General features: G+C 47.8%; 1 protein-coding gene across 2 annotated transcripts in view; it reads right to left on the bottom strand.

Moving 5' to 3' along the window:
* ABCC8 (ATP binding cassette subfamily C member 8) overlaps positions 1–17972 on the bottom strand; it is a 73690-nt gene that overhangs the window by 8511 nt on the left and 47207 nt on the right. Inside the window, exons 17-28 of one of the 2 annotated variants that reach the window (XM_079103683.1) lie at positions 12819–12854; positions 11197–11235; positions 10435–10533; positions 9297–9381; positions 8609–8689; positions 6875–7012; positions 5277–5402; positions 4306–4405; positions 3864–4105; positions 3606–3772; positions 2317–2386; positions 1650–1807 (exon numbers count right to left, since the gene is read on the bottom strand). In XM_079103683.1, the coding sequence (XP_078959809.1) occupies positions 1650–1807; positions 2317–2386; positions 3606–3772; positions 3864–4105; positions 4306–4405; positions 5277–5402; positions 6875–7012; positions 8609–8689; positions 9297–9381; positions 10435–10533; positions 11197–11235; positions 12819–12854 (1341 nt within the window). The remainder of the gene's footprint in view (positions 1–1649; positions 1808–2316; positions 2387–3605; positions 3773–3863; positions 4106–4305; positions 4406–5276; positions 5403–6874; positions 7013–8608; positions 8690–9296; positions 9382–10434; positions 10534–11196; positions 11236–12818; positions 12855–17972) is intronic. The other variant, XM_079103684.1, reaches the window with a different exon arrangement.

Genomic DNA, 17972 nt, shown 5'->3' with positions numbered 1-17972 from the left:
GGGTAGGCTGGTGCTCAGCCGGGTCTAGTCCTAGTTCTGCCTCACCACTGTGTGGGCACATGGCTTCACCTCTCTAGGTCTCAGTTTCTTACCTAGAGAAAGAGAGTAAAATGGATTTCCCCATCACACCATAAGCACTGAATGAGATCGCTGATGTAAAATGCTTAAATGGAGCCTGCCAGGCAGAGTTCCTGTCATCCTGGGCATTGTCCACCTCACGCCTGTGTCTGTCTGCACTCCTGCTGCACCACCTAGCACTGACATAAAGTGGGCAGGCAGTGCTGGATCCATCTTACAGATGGGTACCTGAACCTGAGGAAGCTGACTAAAGGAATAGAAAGGCCAGGCTCTAAGTTTCAATTATATCCTTTCCCAAGGATCACTATAGACTGGCACATTACAGAACAGGACCTTAAGCGTTCTTAGGTGGGGCGAGGTTTCCATGGCGATAGAATGGCCTGCCACTCTCCACAGCTGTACCTTGACAGCTCATCAATGTCAGGCAGGCCAGGTTTGCATGCAGGAGGCAGCTTTCCTGGACACATTGTTTCCAGGGCCAGAGTGGATACCAGAGAATCAGGGAGAACATTTTTTCTCTGGCCAAAGAAATGAACTTTGTAGAACAGCTTGTATTACAAAGTGTTTGGAAATATTCTCAAGTACAGAGTACAGTGCAGTCCTCAAAAAGTCACTGTAATTTTGCTAATATCAATGAACTATGTTCTTCCTAGGTGCTGGGGGCAGTTTATGGACCATTCAAGCAAAAAGACATTTATATAAATTTTGATCCTTTGGACAGGTTATTGTAGTCAAAAGCATCTAAATTTAATTATTATTATTGCTGATCAGTATCTTGACCCTAGTTTCTAACAAACTGTGCACACTTTGGAAAGGTACTTAACCTTTCTGACCATGATCCACAGTAAGAAACATTTTATGTCACAAATCAGTACATATACTCCTACATGACCAAAACAAAGGTTTCATGAAGCAAGGCTGGCAGTTTCTATATGAACACAATTTGTTATTTTCTGTTCTATTTCCTTGTTTTAAAATGCTCATTGTGATCCATGATATTGATTTCAGGACCTACGGATAGTTTGTAATTGGCAGTTTGAGAAACAGTAACCTGTTGGGTCTTTAAATATTTTTCTTATAATTCTTTGAATCTGAGTTGGACAGAATCACTCCTAGCAAGAACGCCTAGAGAATGTTCTTTAGAAAATTCTGAGTAGGAAAGAGGTATGCCTGGCTCCAGGGTTCCAGAGGGCAATGGATACCTGGTAGAGGCTCTGTCAAGTCAAGGCTTCCAGTCACGCTCTAAACTCCTGTGGGCTGGGAGTTGTGGTATCTGTGACACCTCGCCTATCAGGTGCTGTCTGCTCTGACACCATTAGCAATTGGTCTGGCTGACAGAAACTACAACCCTCATGGGAAGCATTCTGGCAGAATGAATGAAGGGCATGAACATGTGCACACACTCTCATCTAGGGATTCCATTCCTAACTATGTCTCCCAAGGAAATAATTCAGACATTAACTGTGGGGTATTACTTTTGTAATGATAATTCTAATAAGTGTACCAAACTGCCCAACTGCAAAGCACTTCCCATCCCCCAGCCCCCTGAGGCTGGCAAATGCCGCCATCACCTGGATGCCACCCGGAAGTACTTCTGGATGAAGTAGCACACGACGGCCAGGGGCAAGAGGGCCACAAGGAACACAGGTGTGACATAGGAGATGACAGCCAAGGCCGAGACACAGAGTAGGGTGGAGCGGCTCAGGCACTCCAACGTGGACGGGATGTGCTGAGGGAGGTGGGGGGAGAGAGGCAAGTGTATTTTGGCATTAAATTGTGTTCAGGATGTTACCTGCCTCCATGTTTTACTCTCTCACTTTATTACAGGCACATATCTCATCTGTCCAGCTATGTTGTAAGCTCCCTGAGGCAGGAATCAGGACTTCGTTTTCTCACCATCTAGTACAATGGTAAATAAAGAAGACAGACTGAATCCAAAGGAATATTCTTCACATAATCAGTTACTTTGGTTCAGAATATGCTGGAACCTTTCTAGAAGGAGCCACTGGGTCTTGAATGGAAGCCAAAGAGATCTGGTTTCCCTCAGTCTTATTATGAAGGTCTCATAGGGAGACCTCAGTCTCTGAGGCAACATTGCAATGAGATCAGGGACTCTGGGTTCCTACCTCAGGGCTTTGATCATCTGATCTGGGGAATCCAGCATTAAGGAGAAAAAGTTCCCAGGGACCTGGCCTTTCCCTGGACTGGAGAAAAGTGGTACAGTTTTCTGAAATCTACCTGGTCAATGGTATTACAGTCAGATGAAAATCTGTTCAGGATGCTCCCAAGGGGTGTGGTCTCAAAGAACCTAAGAGGCAAACAGAACAGTTACTCATTCAGTTATTGATTTCCTTTCTGCTTATTGAATGAAGATGGTTTTTATTTTATTTAAGTGTCCCTAGAGTCATCTGTAGGTCTGGCTTCCTGGAAGCAGTTGTCTTTGAGGGCCAGCAGACATCTGACTATGTCTCTGAGGATTCCCATAGCTGCCCAAAGGGGCACTGGCCCCTTATTAGCTTCTTGGACTCTAGGCCCATTTGTGACCGCTGTCACCCTTCTCAGCAGCTCCTCACCCTGATAACTCAGCAGCTGTCCTCCCAGGACACAGAGTCCTCTCCAGAGGCACAACCTTCCAGAGGGCTTGGGGGACAGTGTGTCAGCTGGCTGACTCTGCAAGGCCACTGTTGCTGTCAGCTGTCTGGCTATGACCTGGAGTCAGCCAAACCCAATCCAAGGATTTAAGAACCACAGATCTGGGGCAAACAGAGGGTCAGTTAACTTGAGGCCATGTCTGTGAGCCTTGTGAGAGAGTTCACGAGGCTGAAAAGTAAAAACTGTAGTCATGTGGTGAGGTCAGACATCCATTAGGGGCCAGGCAGCCTTTGGCCTATTGTGGTTTCAAATGGAGCTGGCCAACCAATTGGACGGAGATAGCGTTAAACCTCTTCCACACCCAGCAGCCCATTATGGGAGAACAGCTCTCCCTGCTCCCAGTGTCAGAACCTGCAGGTTGGCTGGTGGAGGGGAGAGGCAGAGTGGGGAGGCAGCGGAACTCGTGGGTAGAGATGGGCAGATGGCACCACCTGGGGAAGGGAACCAACCTGTATCCAGGGCCAGCGGACGCTCACTTTGAAGGGCCGATGTGACAATTAGGTGAGCCAGTCATGTAAAATACCTAGCATGGGGTCTGCCGACTGTCAGATTTTCCCTGCTTCTTTCACGAGGAGGACATTTCTATACACACTCCTCATGTCACCCCCACAAGCCTATGACAGAGGTCATCTGTGCCCATTTAAAAATTAAAAAAATATATATATATATTTTAGTTGTAGATGGACACAATACCTTTATTTTATTTGTTTATTTTTATGTGGTGCAGAGGATTGAACCCAGTGCCTCACACCTGCTTGGCAAGCGCTCTACACTAAGCTACAACCCCAGCCCCCATCTGTGCCCATTTTATAGAAGGGAGAGCTGAGGCTCAGAGCACAGTGACCTGCCCTGGCATGGCCAGAATGGGGGAGTACCTCATGGGGGCTAGGATGATGCGGCTCAGCAGGCTGCGGTGCAGCCTCTTGGCCACCTTTAGCCCCGTCCACTCCACGGTGACAGAGGTGACAAGGCACAGCACGATGCCCAGACTGCAGAGCACTGTGAACACCATGGCATAGACGGTCTGGTCCAGGGCACACTCCTGGGCAGGCAGAAAATGAGGGGTCCCGTGGATACATGAGGGCTCAGCCCTCTCCCCCACCCAGGGCCTGCAGGGGGGTTTCTGGCCACACCTGGCTGAGGGAGCAGTTCCTGCTCGCAGGGCTCAGCGTCAGGGCACTGTCGGTCCACTTGGCCAGCCAGTAGTCGATAGCCACCAAGACCATGTGCTTGAGCAGCTGGGAGAAGACAAGCAGTGACAGGAGCAGGATGCCCGCCGAGGACAGATACTTGGCACAGGCTCGCCATGGGATCTTGGCTCTCTGGTGCAACACCGACGACAGGTTGTCGTCTTCCTCACTCTCGGCTGCCTCCTCTGTAGGCAGCAAGAACCCCACTGTGGCTTCACATTTCACACCCCTCTGACCAAGGGGTAGTTTAATTACCACTTACACATGGGAAAACTAGGCACCCAGAGGGCAAGAGTTTGATCAAGCATACTCTCATCACACCCAGAACCCCAAACCTTAGTCTCCCTGTGGTTGATCACTTCACTCCCAGTCTTGCTGTCTGTACCTTCCTCTTCGTCCTCATCCTGCAGAAGGCCATCTCTTGAGGACATAGCATGGGGCAGGCCCTGGGATGGCTCTGTGACTTTTCTCTCCATGACCGTCTCCTGAAAGACATATGGGGCCTGGCTCATGTTCTCGGGGTATACACACAGGAAAAGGGAGGTTGGGGGCGACCACCCTGGTGATGACCAGTGTCAGGATTCTGGGTTGCCCCTGACTGGGGAAGGTCCACATGGACACACATTCAACTTGCTAGGATTTACTCCATTCCTTTCACTGGCTATTGGCACCCTAGCCTCCCAGTGGGGGCCCATCTCTCTCCTATTTAGTTTTGTGATTTGAGTGATTTGGGAGGATACGTGATCATGGAGGACCAATCTTCACATTCCACTGCCCTGGCCAAGAGGACTTGTTCAGGAGTGAGCACATGACTATGTTGGACCCATGAAAGTCAGCCTTGGGCCTTTTGCTGAACTACTGTGGGAGAGGCACTGTCTTTCTACAGAGTCGAGTTAGAGAATGGAAGTCTGCAACTGCTGATGGCTCTCATTGCTACCATGAGACTGAAGCCAATTTGAGGGAAGCAAAGCCAAGAGATGGCAAGAAACAGATTCCTGTGTTTGATCCCCTGAATTCAGAGATTCTTGAAGCTATGACACATCTGGACTTTGGGATTTCATGAGCCAATACATCTTTAACTCCCATTTTTTCATTGCTTAGCCAGTTTGAGTTGATTTTCTGAAACTTTGCAACTAAAAATACTTAGAATAAGGGGAGGGGTGTCCACCTAATTCTGCCCGGGCTACCTGGCGTAGGTACTGGCTCTCCTCTAGTAGGAGCAAGTCCATGCCAGCTCTCACATCTGTTATTTGAGTGCTTCCTGGAGCAACAAGGACAGGAAGGGCTTTGTGAGTTCTGGTTCTACTAGAAACTTCCCATCCAGCAATGGACACCTGGTCCCCAGGAAATACCCACCTTCTCTAGCTCTTGGTCTTGCCGGTTCATGAGGGTCTTCCAGTGCTCAAAGAGCTGGCACTCAGACCTCTGGAAGTCCTTGAGTGTACCCTCCCTCTGGATGGTGCCATCCTTCATAGCAATGATCTGGAAAGGGAAACAAACCTGGCTTGAGGCTAGCTTGGGGGAGGAGTGGTGGTCACACCTCACCTGGCTGTGGTGTCTGAAATGGAAGTGGACACATCCCTTCACCCACTTGAACGGTGTCTTTCATTTGCTGACTGGGGGTAGTAGTAATAATACCTTCACCAATGTTGATTGGGTCTGCAGAGTAAATTAGTGCATCCTGTTCTGCAGGCTGGTTACCTGCAAGGGCTCCACCGGTAGCAGTGTCCATATATTTAATAGGCTAATTGCATGCTTTAGGTCTTCCTGGTGGCAGGTCTGGTATATTCCATCAGTGCTTCGCAAAACACTTGCTGGTTCAAATGTGTGTGGCTGTGACTTTTTGAAATTAATAAAACTTTTTATTTAAAACATTCAATGATGCCAGTGTCATGTAGATTCCCCACTAACTGACACCATCCATGATCCCTTCACCCTCACCCACCCCATGCTGGGGTGTAGGGCAGTGCCTGGGAATCCTCGTCATGATACCTCTGGGAACAAGGCACCTCCAGGTCTGCCTTCTTTGAACTCAGGATTGTCCTAAATACCTTGCCAAGGTCACCACAGAAACTTAGATGCAAACCTTCTGCATCTTTTTTAATAGTTAAAAAATAAAATCTGGAATTTTCTTTCTTCTTCTTTTTCTTTTCCTTTTCACAGTGGAGAAGGATCTCATCACACATGGAAGAAAGATTTATTTTTTTGAGGGGCGCAATTAGCACGACCATTTGGCACAGGCCTGAAGCTCAGAGTGGGCCTTAGATTTTTGCTGCTGTTTAAGGGAAATTTTATGTTGGAGTAGGCAGGGTCTAGATTTCAAATGTCACATTATCTTCATCTTCAGAAACTGGGTACTTTCATCAAAAAGTAGCTATTTGGGGCTGGGGAGATAGCTCAGTTGGTAGAGTGCTTGCCTTGTAAGCACAAGGCCCTGGGTTTGATCCCCAGCACCCCCCCCAAAAAAGTAGCTATTTTCTGTGCAATGAGGAATATGAGAATTTAATTCATGTATGGTTTCACAAACACTGTATTCTATTGATGACACTGACCTTTCTATTACTAATGCTATTGTTTCTATATTTTCCATCTGATCCCACTTAAATCTATCCACCCCCAAGAAGGTTAGAAGGTGGAAAGAGGATCTCCCATACAAATGGACACTTTCCAAGGCTGGGGAGTGTCATTAAGTCAGATAGGAATCAGAAGCTAGGTGCTGAGTGTCTGCTTTTTCCTGAGACTTCTTGTTGCCAGCCTTGGGTGTCCCATAGGAGCCCTAGGCCAGTGTGGGGAGTGTCTGCAGTCCCCTGGACTGAGTTGCCCACCCTGCATGAGGCCATTCGGTGCTGGTCTCTTGTGCTTCAACAATTGCTACTGAGTACCTGGTTCCTTCAAAGAGATGTGACTGCCTCCCCACCCCTACCCTCCATGCCTGACTCTCTGTGTCACCTCACCCAGTCTGCATGGGGCAGGTACTGTAGCTTGTGGGTGACCAGGACCACAGTCCTCTTGTCATCCCGGAGCAGCTCAAGGATCCCAGCCTGCATCAGGTGGTCACTCAGATGGACATCCAGAGCTGAGAAAGGATCATCCTGGGTATAGGGGAGAAGAAAGAGACAAGTGTGGGATAAGGGATAACTGAGTATAAAACCAGACTTATATCATTGCTGATTTAGGAACTGACACAAGTTAGCTGAGTGGCCTTGGACAACCCATCTAACCTCTTTGAGCCTCAAGCGCCTCATCTTAAAATGGAGCAGTGATCTGCGATCACTCCCAAACAGATCTAATCAGTTCACTTCCTGTCTCCTGAACTTTCAACATCTCCCCAGCATTTATAAAGTCCAAACTCCTTAGTATGGTATTACAAGGCCCTTTCCAACCTGGAAAAGTTTCTTTTCTAGCCTCATTTCTCCTTTCCAAGTCCCCCTCTCCTCATTTCAGGTTTCCAAGGAACTTCCCAGTCCAGGCTTTTTGCCCAAGCTGTTCCCTCTGCATGGAGTGCAATCTGCCTTCTGTCTGCCTACTGAAACTCTACTCATCCTTCATTGTCCTTCCTGTGTCCTGTCTGGCCCCCTGCTCCTACCCTTCCCTCCTCTCTGATCCAGGGATACCCTGTACAATGCCAGATCTGATAATTATTTATCCACTCCTGATGGTGAGGTCCCTAGGATATGAGACCCCTTGTATCTATGCCGGGTGCAGAGCTAGAGCTTAATAAAAGTTGGATGAAAATAAAGTAGCCACTTAACTTTTATTTAACAAGGCTATTTAAATCTCATGTGGATCACGAATGAGCCGGAACTTCACAAAGTGTGGAACATGTGTCAGATGCTAACAAAGACTAGGAATATTTACATTTGAAGTGTCTTGAGTGACAAGTACTGTGTGGTGGGATGGGGAGAAAAAAAATCTGGGATCAGAGACCTGAAGTTCCTTTTTCTAACTCCCTACCTAAATTACCTGCCTCTTTCCTTCTGTTTGATTGACTGCTCTTCAAGGTTCTCTTTCAGTAAGCTCTCCCTGATGTCTCCAGCCCTCACAGTTGTCTCTGGGCCTGACCCTTCACAGTCTGTGCCAAAGTTTGGCTTTGACCTGGATGTGCTTCCTGAATGTGGGTGAGGTCTGTCTCCCTGATCCAACAACATTTTCAAGGTCAAGAGCTGGGTCTTAGGATTCTTTGTTACCAACAAAGGTTGACATGATGTAGGGCAGGGAGAGCTGATAAGCTTGATCTCATGTTTGAATGCTAGTGGTTACCTGAAGTGCTGTGTTGAGGATTCTGAGGCCAAGTTGAGTTCTGTGGGAAATAACGCAGTTTAGCAATGTCTGTACTGGGCATGAGATGGAAAGTGGCAGCATGCATTTCATGTATATGCCATTCTGATAGTTGGGCTGCATGTGTGTTTATAGGTTGAGTCTGTCCTGCTGAGAGGCAGCCTGTAAGTACAACTTGCCTCGCCTCGTGGTTACTGCCAGGCTCATATGAAATCTGTAGTGGGTCCTTGCCTGGGTCTTAGGATTCTTTCCCTATCAGTAAGATAAGCAGGCAATATCAGGAGAGGTTTGCTCCTGGAGAGGGAGGCTGTTGGGCATTGTTGCCTGTGGGTGTATGCATGTGCATGTGTGTGCACAAAGGGTGGCAGCCAGAAGTGAGGGCCAGGGGAAATGTCAGCTGGTGCACTCACCAAGAAGACCACGTTGGTGTGCTGGTAGAGTGCTCGGGCCACACTGATTCGCTGGCGCTGACCACCAGACAGGTTGATGCCCTGTCATCAAAAGGGAGAAACACATCATGCCCTCAGCCATTCATGGAAGACTGTTCTGGTTCCTACTGGACCATGAGCCATTTGGGACAGAGGGTTGGCTTTCCTTGCAGAAAGAAGGAACATGTACATGTTTGCTAAATTCATTTGGGAGACATGATTCTCAAGTCTGAAGGTTCATCTTGTAGATGCTAGGGACCACCTAACCAGTGTAAGCCAGGACAAAGGAAGTGGGGATTTAAATCACACCCAGGAGAAGGCCATAGGAGGATTCAATATGTCTAAGCTTATGGAGGAGGGGACCTACCTGGAGAATGAGCAGGATCAATACAACCCTGGGTCAAGAACAGTGCTATATGGGCTCATAATATATATGTGGGGCACGAGTGAAGGAGATGTCAAGTCATCCCCAGCCTGGGCAGGCACTAAGCTGACCTCGTCCATTAGGCAGGACTGAGAATCCACCAAGAATGACCATCAGGTTTGACCCCACTGCAGGCAACTTATCAGCTTTCGCCGCTATCCTTCTTCCCCATTGTCCACTGTCCCTGAGAAGGATCTCTGGGCGGAGTGGGAGTGATGAGTGGAGTGCAGGGAGGCCACTACATACCCGTTCCCCAATCTGGGTCTGGTCTCCATGGGGCAGAATGTCAATGTCTGGCTGCAGGGAGCAGGCTTCGATGACCATCTTGTACCTGGAGAGGAGTGGGGGCAGGGAATGTCACTGATAAGCCTGACCAGAGTTGAGCCTCAGCACTTGCACAGGGTCATTAATTTCTGGGTATCTGTGCCTAGAATAAGCAATGTCTTTACTAGGCCTCCCACTTAGGTGCAGGCAAACACCATGTGAGCATCAAAAGAGCTGAGGTCAGCACCTCACGCATGCTTGAGGCAGGTTAAATATTTGAAGGATGAAATTGGATGGGAGCAAACATGTAGAGTTAGTGACAAGAGGGGGCCCATGGTCTCTGTGCAGTGGGAAAAACTGCAGCCAGAGCCCACACTCAGGGCACCACCTGGGAAAATCACTGCTGGTTGGTTTAGGCGGTAATGATGATAGCTGGTCAAATATTTGCTTAGCCTGCTCTTCTCATCCTTTCCTGGCCAGTTCTTAACCTGGGAAGGTGCCAGCCAGGATCCATGGAGTCATCGGAGTGTCTTGGTGGACAAGTGTGTTCTTAGGCAGCTTTGGATTTGAGATCCATTTCAGCTAATTACTGACTGGTTACCTAATCTTTCAGAGCCTTGGTTTCCTCATCTGTAAAATGGGAAATTTTAATCTGCCTCCTGAGGTTGTTGTAGGTGTTAGGGATAATTGCATGTACAAAAAAGCATGGTGCTGTGCCTGGCACCTGGTAAGACCCTAACAAAGGCTGGCCATCACTATTATCATGGAAGGAAACTAGTGCATGAGTCTTGGAGCTGAAGGTGGGGATTGTGAGAATGGAGAATCAGATGGAGCTGGTCAGTCGGCCCACCAGCTAGGAGACTAGGTAGTATGGCTTCCTTCTTCCTCTTACCCACAGGCAGTGCGGCCCCATGCCCCTGCACTCTGGAGTCTTTCCAGATTGACCATATGGAGCTGGCTAGACTCCCAGGTAAGTGGCCTGGAGAACAGGACTGGGTGTGGGTGACTGATGAGGGGCAGGGCAGCTGGTGGGGCCTAGGACCTGGGACAGGCTGGCAACACTGCCAGAGACCAATTCCTCCCCTCCCCCAGAACCCTCCCACCTCCGGGAGGATTTTACCTTTGTTTGTTGAAAGTACTCTCAAAGGTGATATTCTCTTCCACAGTAGCATTTAGCAGCCATGGTTTCTGAGATGCGTAAGCCACTGGGCCTCTCTTCCTAAAAAATACAGTTTGGGAGATGGGGGGGGAGGCTTTCTCAGGGTCTTGTTCTCAGAATAGTGGTCAAGCTGATAGCTTAAACTGGGTTAAGAGGGTGGGAGAAGCACTAGGTGGGAGGTACAATTGTCAGAAATTTATACCATGTGACCTCTCCTTCCTTCAGGGCCTGAGGCAGGTTTGGATGGTCCAGGCCTCAGGTGGCTGGGGATAAACCTTGGCCTTCCCCAGACTACGACCAGCCTGCCCCAGTCCTGCAGTTAGCTCTCCTTCTTGAGTCTCTACCCTGAGCCAAGGGAGGGCCCAAAGTGAGAATGAACCAGGTAATCACTCCACCTCCGACTTCTTCCTGTCTTCAGTATTCCTAAACTGCTGAACTCCAAATGGAAGAACTTTTTTTTTTTTTTTTTTAAAGCAGAGCCAAGGGAATCACATTTGGCATAATGTGGTTTTCAAGATCTCTTCTCCACACTGCCCCATTCGTGAGATCTGGTGTGAAAGGCACAGCCCAATGTGCAGACCCTCTGGGGGCACAGAGCTCCTCCTGTTCTCCCAAGCAGCTGGGGCTGGAACCTGGAGCTGTCCTCAGGGTGATGTCTCCCCTTCAGGTCTAGAGTTCTCTGAAGGAATCTGCCCCAGAGGGCAAGTGCCCCTGATATGGTACCTGATGTCCGAGTCAGCCACCATCTCCCGCTCTGGGCTGCTGTAGAGGAGGAAAGACACACCTCAGGTTCTGCCTGTGTAGACCACGTCCTCCATAAAGATTCCAAGCTCCTGCAACCCCTGGGACCAAGTCTGCAGCTACAGGTAAGATGGAGTATTCCAGGGCAGCCTCCATTGCTTGACCATGGGGGTGTTAGGAGATCCTGGGGACCAGTTCATTTAAGAGGGAGAATGGGGGAAGGCATCATTGTGCAGGTTCTTGGAGGGAACCTCCCAGGTCAGAGAAGTATGAAGCCCAAGATGTGGCCCCTGCAGACCCAGCCTCTTCATCTGGGCTCAAGTGATCAGGTCAAGGTCTCAAGCTGTTAGGGCTGAACACACTGCTGGGCTGGCAGCACTCTGGCCAGACCAGGCAGGGCAGCTGACACTGGTGCCTGCATGCTGCAGGTGGGCCACTATGGCCCAGAGAGCCAAGAAGGACTCCGGGGTGATCTGTAGCCCATGTGGCCCCACCAGAAGACAACTGTGGAATCTGTGGGATCTGCCAGGAAAGAAACGTCAGCTGTGGTGCCCACATGCTCTGGACTGCCCGGAACTTCTCCAGTGCCAAAAAATTCTGTCACTTTGCTTTCATTGTACATACCCAACTTGTCACATGCCATGACTGACTTTTGGCTCAATAAATATGAGCTTGAGAGGCTGAGTCTGTCATCACTTTGGGGGTAAGGTGGGAGAAAGGGTAGAGAAAATACTGGGGACTGAAGTCTCTTTGGTGTGGGAGAATGAAGACTGGAGGCTTAAACTTATTTACACAGTGGAGCCAACCCTCCCCGTCCGACCTCACACCACCCCGAGAGTCTCTCCAGTGCCTTTGGGAGAGGGTAGGGGAAAAAGGGCTTTGAGAGTCTCAGAGCCTCTTTTTCTATTTCCCTTGGATTTTTTAGACTTGCTTTGAATACAAAGCAACAAGACTGAGTTTTCTCTCTGACCAGAGGGTCACCCAGTTCTTCTTCTTAGACATGTTTCTCAACTTCTCCCACATTTTCACCCCACAGCCTTTTTTGACATGTTTTTCTATTTGTCCTTTTCCCACCATATTTTTAAAAAACAATTTTAATATATTAATATATTAAAATTTTATATTTTAATATAAATATATTATAATTATATATTCACAAGGCTGTGAATGGGTTTTAATATATTCACAAGGCTGTGAAGCCATTATCACTATATAGTTCCAGAACATATTCATCACCCTGAAAGAAACCTGGTACACATTAGCAATCCCTGCCATTTCCCTCTCTCTCCCTCCAGCCCCTGGCAACCACTAATCTACTTTCTAAGTCTCCTCACCATGAAATTTTAACAGCACAGATGTATTGATGCTTGTTTATGTACTATGGCCCTTTGGATGGACACAGAGCATTGTAATGTCTGTTTTTTTTCCCACATGAAACCAAATTTTGCATTCATGAGAATGCATAGCCTAGCCTCATGCCTCTGAAAGTCTGTGGGCTGCATGGCCTTGAATCCAACACAGCATTCCCACCCACAGGTCCCTAACTCCCACCCAGGTCCTTCTCTTTGTTGGGATCCACTTCCAACCCAGTCCCAAGGCTGTACCTGGGGTCTTCTCCCGTCTCGCCATCAGGAAGGCTGCTGAACACAGATGGAAAGATCAACACCAGTTACTTCATAACCCATTGCCTTTCTACTATGCTGAGTCTTTGGGGGAGAAGCAATTCCCCCACCCTGCCACCCATCCATGGGTGGGGACATAGTTCAAGTGGTAGAGTACCACTGGGTTCCAGTCCCAGTTTTGAGAAAGAAAAAAGAAAAGAAGGAAGGGAAGGAGGAAAAGTGGGTAGCTCTTGCCCCAAAGAAGTCACTTGGGAATCAATGCTCTTTCCCTTGCCCTAGTCCAACAATCCTCAACCTTCCAGAAGCAGCCCCCTGCCAAAGAAGTGAGTGCTTCAGATGTGCACATCTGGGGAAAAATGACCTGCTCAGTTTTAATACAGGTCTGTCTTTAACAATGCTGAAAACGAATTACTTTTTAAGCACTATGATAAACATCATAATAGTATTCTTTTTTTAATGTACAATACACTACATGAAAGAGGTTCAGTTTGGTTGTTTCCACTTTGTAGAAAAGAAGGCTCAGAAAGGCTAAGAAATTTGCCCAAAGTCACACAGCTATCAAGTGGTAGAGAAAACAGATCTGACTCCAAAGTGTCATGCTTTAAATGTTCACTGTGATTTCTCACATGATAATTCTGATAAATTCCTTCCTGTTAGGAAAACCAGGAAGGAAAAACACAGCGACAGAGAATAGCCTAATGAACTCCCTTTTTGCTTGGAGGCAGGACTGACTGGAGACCCTCTGGTCTCCTCTGTTTCAGTTCTCTGATTGTCGTGGTCTCATTTCATTCTCTTAATTCAACCTAACCTTGCATTCTCTAACCACCAGATTGCTGTAATTTATAATGTACAGACAAGCTGCTAACATGAGACAGATTAAAAAAAAAAAATCAAAGCAGACAAATTCCAATTCTGGCCAGAGAGCCTAGATAAGCTCATCTCTGGAGTCCTCCTGCCATGACTGTTCCAGAGTAGTAAAGGTTGTTAATTCTGCATCTGCAGAGTCCCTGTGGACCCTAACACCAGTGCTCCTGGCCCTCACGAGTGTGCATCATGGTCTGGGATGCTCAATTAGCTCCCATAATGGACTACCTTATTCTCCAATCAGCTCCTACGCAAGCCTTTCATCCCCAGTGGGATTTTAAGGCAGGAAGAGCATCTTTTTCATCCTCCACAGTGCTTAGGGCATGACAGATCTACAATAGATGGAGGCTGTTAACAGTCATATGAATAATTAGGGAAGAAGAAAGGGAGGGGCTGGCATTCATGGTTCCAGGCTGTGTGAAACTGTCCACACTTAACATCGCATCCTATGAGAACCCTATCATCCTATCCCCACTTGACAGATGAGAACACTGGGCCTCAGGGTTTGCAGAGCAGGCTTAATGTGAGAGAGGCAGGAAGTGTGTGTGTGTGGGGGGGGAAGCGGGGGTGTGAATCGAGGTTCAGCTCCTCTTTGTAGTGTAGCCTAAGTCTTCTAGAACGAACCTCCCCGAAACTTTCTGTGTAACTGTTTGAATCTGAAAAGTAAAGAATGGTATATCTTGGAGGCACTTTCTCTCTCTGATTGCTGGGGTCTTAAATGGGTGTCAGCAACATTCAATGCCTCCTCTGCCTACATTCTGGGACTCCCCATTCTTCCCCATAGCAGCTTAGAAGCTGGGTACATGTCTGTGAAGCTGAACCAGAAACCTGCGCTCCAGGGGCTCATGGTCTGGTAGGCGAATCAGGTTCAGATATCAAAGCTGTAAAGGCCACAAGAAAAGCTGGAACGACAAAGTTTTAGAGAACTTTTGGGTAAAAGGACACGCAGACACGTATACAAATACATAGAGAAAAAACGGGAAATTTCTGGGTGATGGGCTGTTAAGTGGTTTTATCTTCTTTATCCCTGTGTATCTTTTCTAATTTAATGTGCATTCTTTGAGAACCAGAGGGAAAGAAGTGTAATCTTAAAAAGTTATTTGGAAGAGGAAGAAATGTAAGAAAACAAGGAAAGTTTCAGCCAGAGCTGAGCCAAACGTTGAAGGGTGAAAGGACTGAGACGTGGGGGTGGAGGGAGGAAGGGTGGGCAGAGGGGGCCGCAGGGCCTGGAGTTGGGCAGTGTGCACATGTGGGAAGAACACGGGCTCTACAGTCTGAATCCAGAGGCTTTGCAGCTCACTGACCATGAAATCTGAGGCAAGCCTCTTCCTTAGAAGAGTCTCCATTTCCTCATCTATCAAGTGGGGGTGAACGAACAAACCTCACAATGACAATGGGACAACCTGTGGCTGGTGAGAGGGAAGACACGGGGTGTGTCCTCTCAGCCCAGGGCTCGATTCCCCAGTGCAGACAGAGGGGCATTCAAATGCCCCTGACACTCATTTAAGACATAGTGAGGACTAAAAGGGAAGAATTGGAAATTGACTTTGGAAGAGTAGGTTAGGCCTTACAGGTCTCCACGGTGCATTCTTCCCGCCAGACAGGCCACTGTCACTGTCCTGAAACTTCTACCCTTCACCCACAACACCCTGTTCAATTGGTGCCATTGGGTCCCAAGGTCAAATCTCCAAGAGAGAAAAGGCAGGGATTTTATTTTCATTGTCCAGGTGAGGAAACTGAGTCTCAAAGAGGTGAAATAATCAGCCCAATATCACAGAGCTAATGAGTGGCAATCAGAGTCACAACCAGAGGCCACCTGGTTCCCAAGGTTGTTACTCCCACACCTCTTGCCACACCTGCCTCTTCCAGGGACACGCGAGCCTGATTCCAACTCCTGGAAAGGTTCAGAAACTATACGTTAGGTCAGACTGCAGGGCAGCCCTGAGGGAACCTTTCTTCTTACCTCCTGGGAAATCAGGGACCTTGGCAGGTGGTTTTCTCACCAGCCACAGAAGCCAACAGGTTTTGAAAAAGATCCAGGACAAGGAGTGCCCGGGCCTTCTGAGGGGGTACATAGACCTGTGTGTCACAGGTGGAAGCCTCAGCAGTTGGTGGCAGGGGCCTCAGGGAGCCCTAGTGAAATGCTGTGTGCAGCTTCACATCTGGAGGTGAGACTCTCCTCCTCACCCCAGTGCTTTCCTCGGGCCCTGCTTCTTGCTGGCTCCTTGGGGACATTTAAAATCATTCTAGTGTGGATATTTTTGATCCTATTCTTTACTTCCTGAGAAAGAATTCCACCTGAGTGTATCTGCCAATATTGACTTTTTATTAAAATGTTTTCCATTTAAAAATTACAGAGGGAATTTGCAAATCCCCAGGCTGACAGTTCATGGAAGCAGAGAGCCAGGCAGTGGTTGGTGACTCTTATTAATGTGAATGCTTGGAGTCCAAGCAACTTGGCTCCAGATCTCTGGAGTCAGACTGCTGATAAGCTGGGTCAACTCAGGGCTGCCACAGTAGCTCTCCAGCTTGGTTAGCAGGACTTTGGTTGATGGACCCTCTGTGCCCACCCTGGGCTCTGTCTGCATGCCCTAGTACACAGAGGCCTTGTTAACTCCCTGAGAGCAGGGGACAGATCTTTTCCTTTACAGCCACCTACACAGAATGGTTGAAAAAAAAAATATGCATTCTTCACTGGGCAACTGGACTACGACATGGAACTTCAAGGAACCCAATGTCATGGGGGAGACAGAAGCATTAGCAAATGATCACAAGACAGTGGAGGCACTAAAAGGAGTCACAATTTCAAGTGTTGATGGAGAAGTTTGGAATTTGGGGTTAGATGTACTTATAGGGAATGGGGTTGTAGCTCAGTGGTAGAGTGCTTGCCTAGCATGTGTGAGGCACTGGGTTCCATCCTCAGCACCACATAAAAATAAATAAATAAAATAAAGGTGTTGTGTTCATCTACAACTAAAAAAATTTTAAAAAAGAGAAATGAACCAAAGATTAAAAAATAAAAGATGTACTTATAATGATAATCTTTTGAAAGTCACAAGTTTTCCTGGTCTATTCATTTAGTAAGTGAATTAATTTTGCAAAGACACTCTGGGTTCAGAGAGACAAATAGGATATGGTCCCTGTCTCCAGGGAGCTCACTATCATCTCTCCCAGGAGGCGGGCTGGAGTACAATTAAAGAGCAGTAGGGGAATTTTGTTCTTGGCAGAGGTACATTGTTGAATAATAATGTTTATAATAATATTTATAGGGCACTTGCTACAAGCTAGGTTAATCCTCACATCAACCGCATGGTAAAAAGGGGAAACTGGAACAGAAAGCTTATGGAATTTTCCAAAGCACAGAGACCAAATTTGAACCCAGGCAGCTTGGCTCCAGAGCCTTTGCTCAGCCATACTTAGCTCATTTGGTCCTTAGGGGAATAAGTGAACAGTTGTACCAACAAACCAAGGCTCATGTCCCCAGAGCATTCTCCACACTGTGCCTCCTAATCCCCCAACTTCCTGCCTTGTGCCTCCTGGAACTCTTTCTGGCTGCCTGGTCATCTGGGCTTGGCCCTGGTATGGATGAAAACATTGGAGCAGGCTGGCATCACTCTCATCTCTGGCTGCAGATGGGCAGACTCTCGGGAGGGGCTGCCAGGTCAAAAGCTAATTTGCTCTTGGCTCACTCTGCAAACACATCATCTTCTTGAAGACATGAGGCCCAATATGTAAGGCCTGGCGCTCCTGTAAGTAGTGGAGGGGCACGTGGCATCTAGCCTCACACTCAACTCATATACAGGATAGGTGGTCACGACAGAGCTATGTGTGCCCAGGATTTTATTGGACAAATAGTGGAGAAGCCAATTGAATTGTGTCTGCTTAGACTTCTTCTCTTAGCACTTAAACAAGCTCCCAGTTCGTCTCCTTCCTGTAATCAATCTCTCTCTCTCTCTTTCATTCTCTCTCTCTCTCCCATCCGCCATTCTTTATCTGTAGTATAATTCTTCTACAGCTTTGGGGCTAAATCCACATCTCAGGCCTGTTACATCTGAGCTAAGACAAGTTCACTCCTTTAATCCCATCTCCTACCACTACACCCTACACTACCAGTACTCCAAGAACACAGAACCATTTTCTTTAGCATCAGCATTTTCTTTGACTATGTCCTTAACCCTGTCTGGAACATTTTTCTCTGCCACCCCTGCTTTCTCCATGGGAGGCACCCATACTCATCCCCAGGCTTGCACACCACATTCACAGTCCGCTTTC

This window comes from Sciurus vulgaris, assembly GCF_902686455.1.
Source record: "Sciurus vulgaris genome assembly, chromosome: 11".
Taxonomy (NCBI): Eukaryota; Metazoa; Chordata; class Mammalia; order Rodentia; family Sciuridae; genus Sciurus; species Sciurus vulgaris.
Note: the sequence above shows the minus strand (reverse complement) of the source record. Positions and strands in the feature narration are given on the sequence as shown.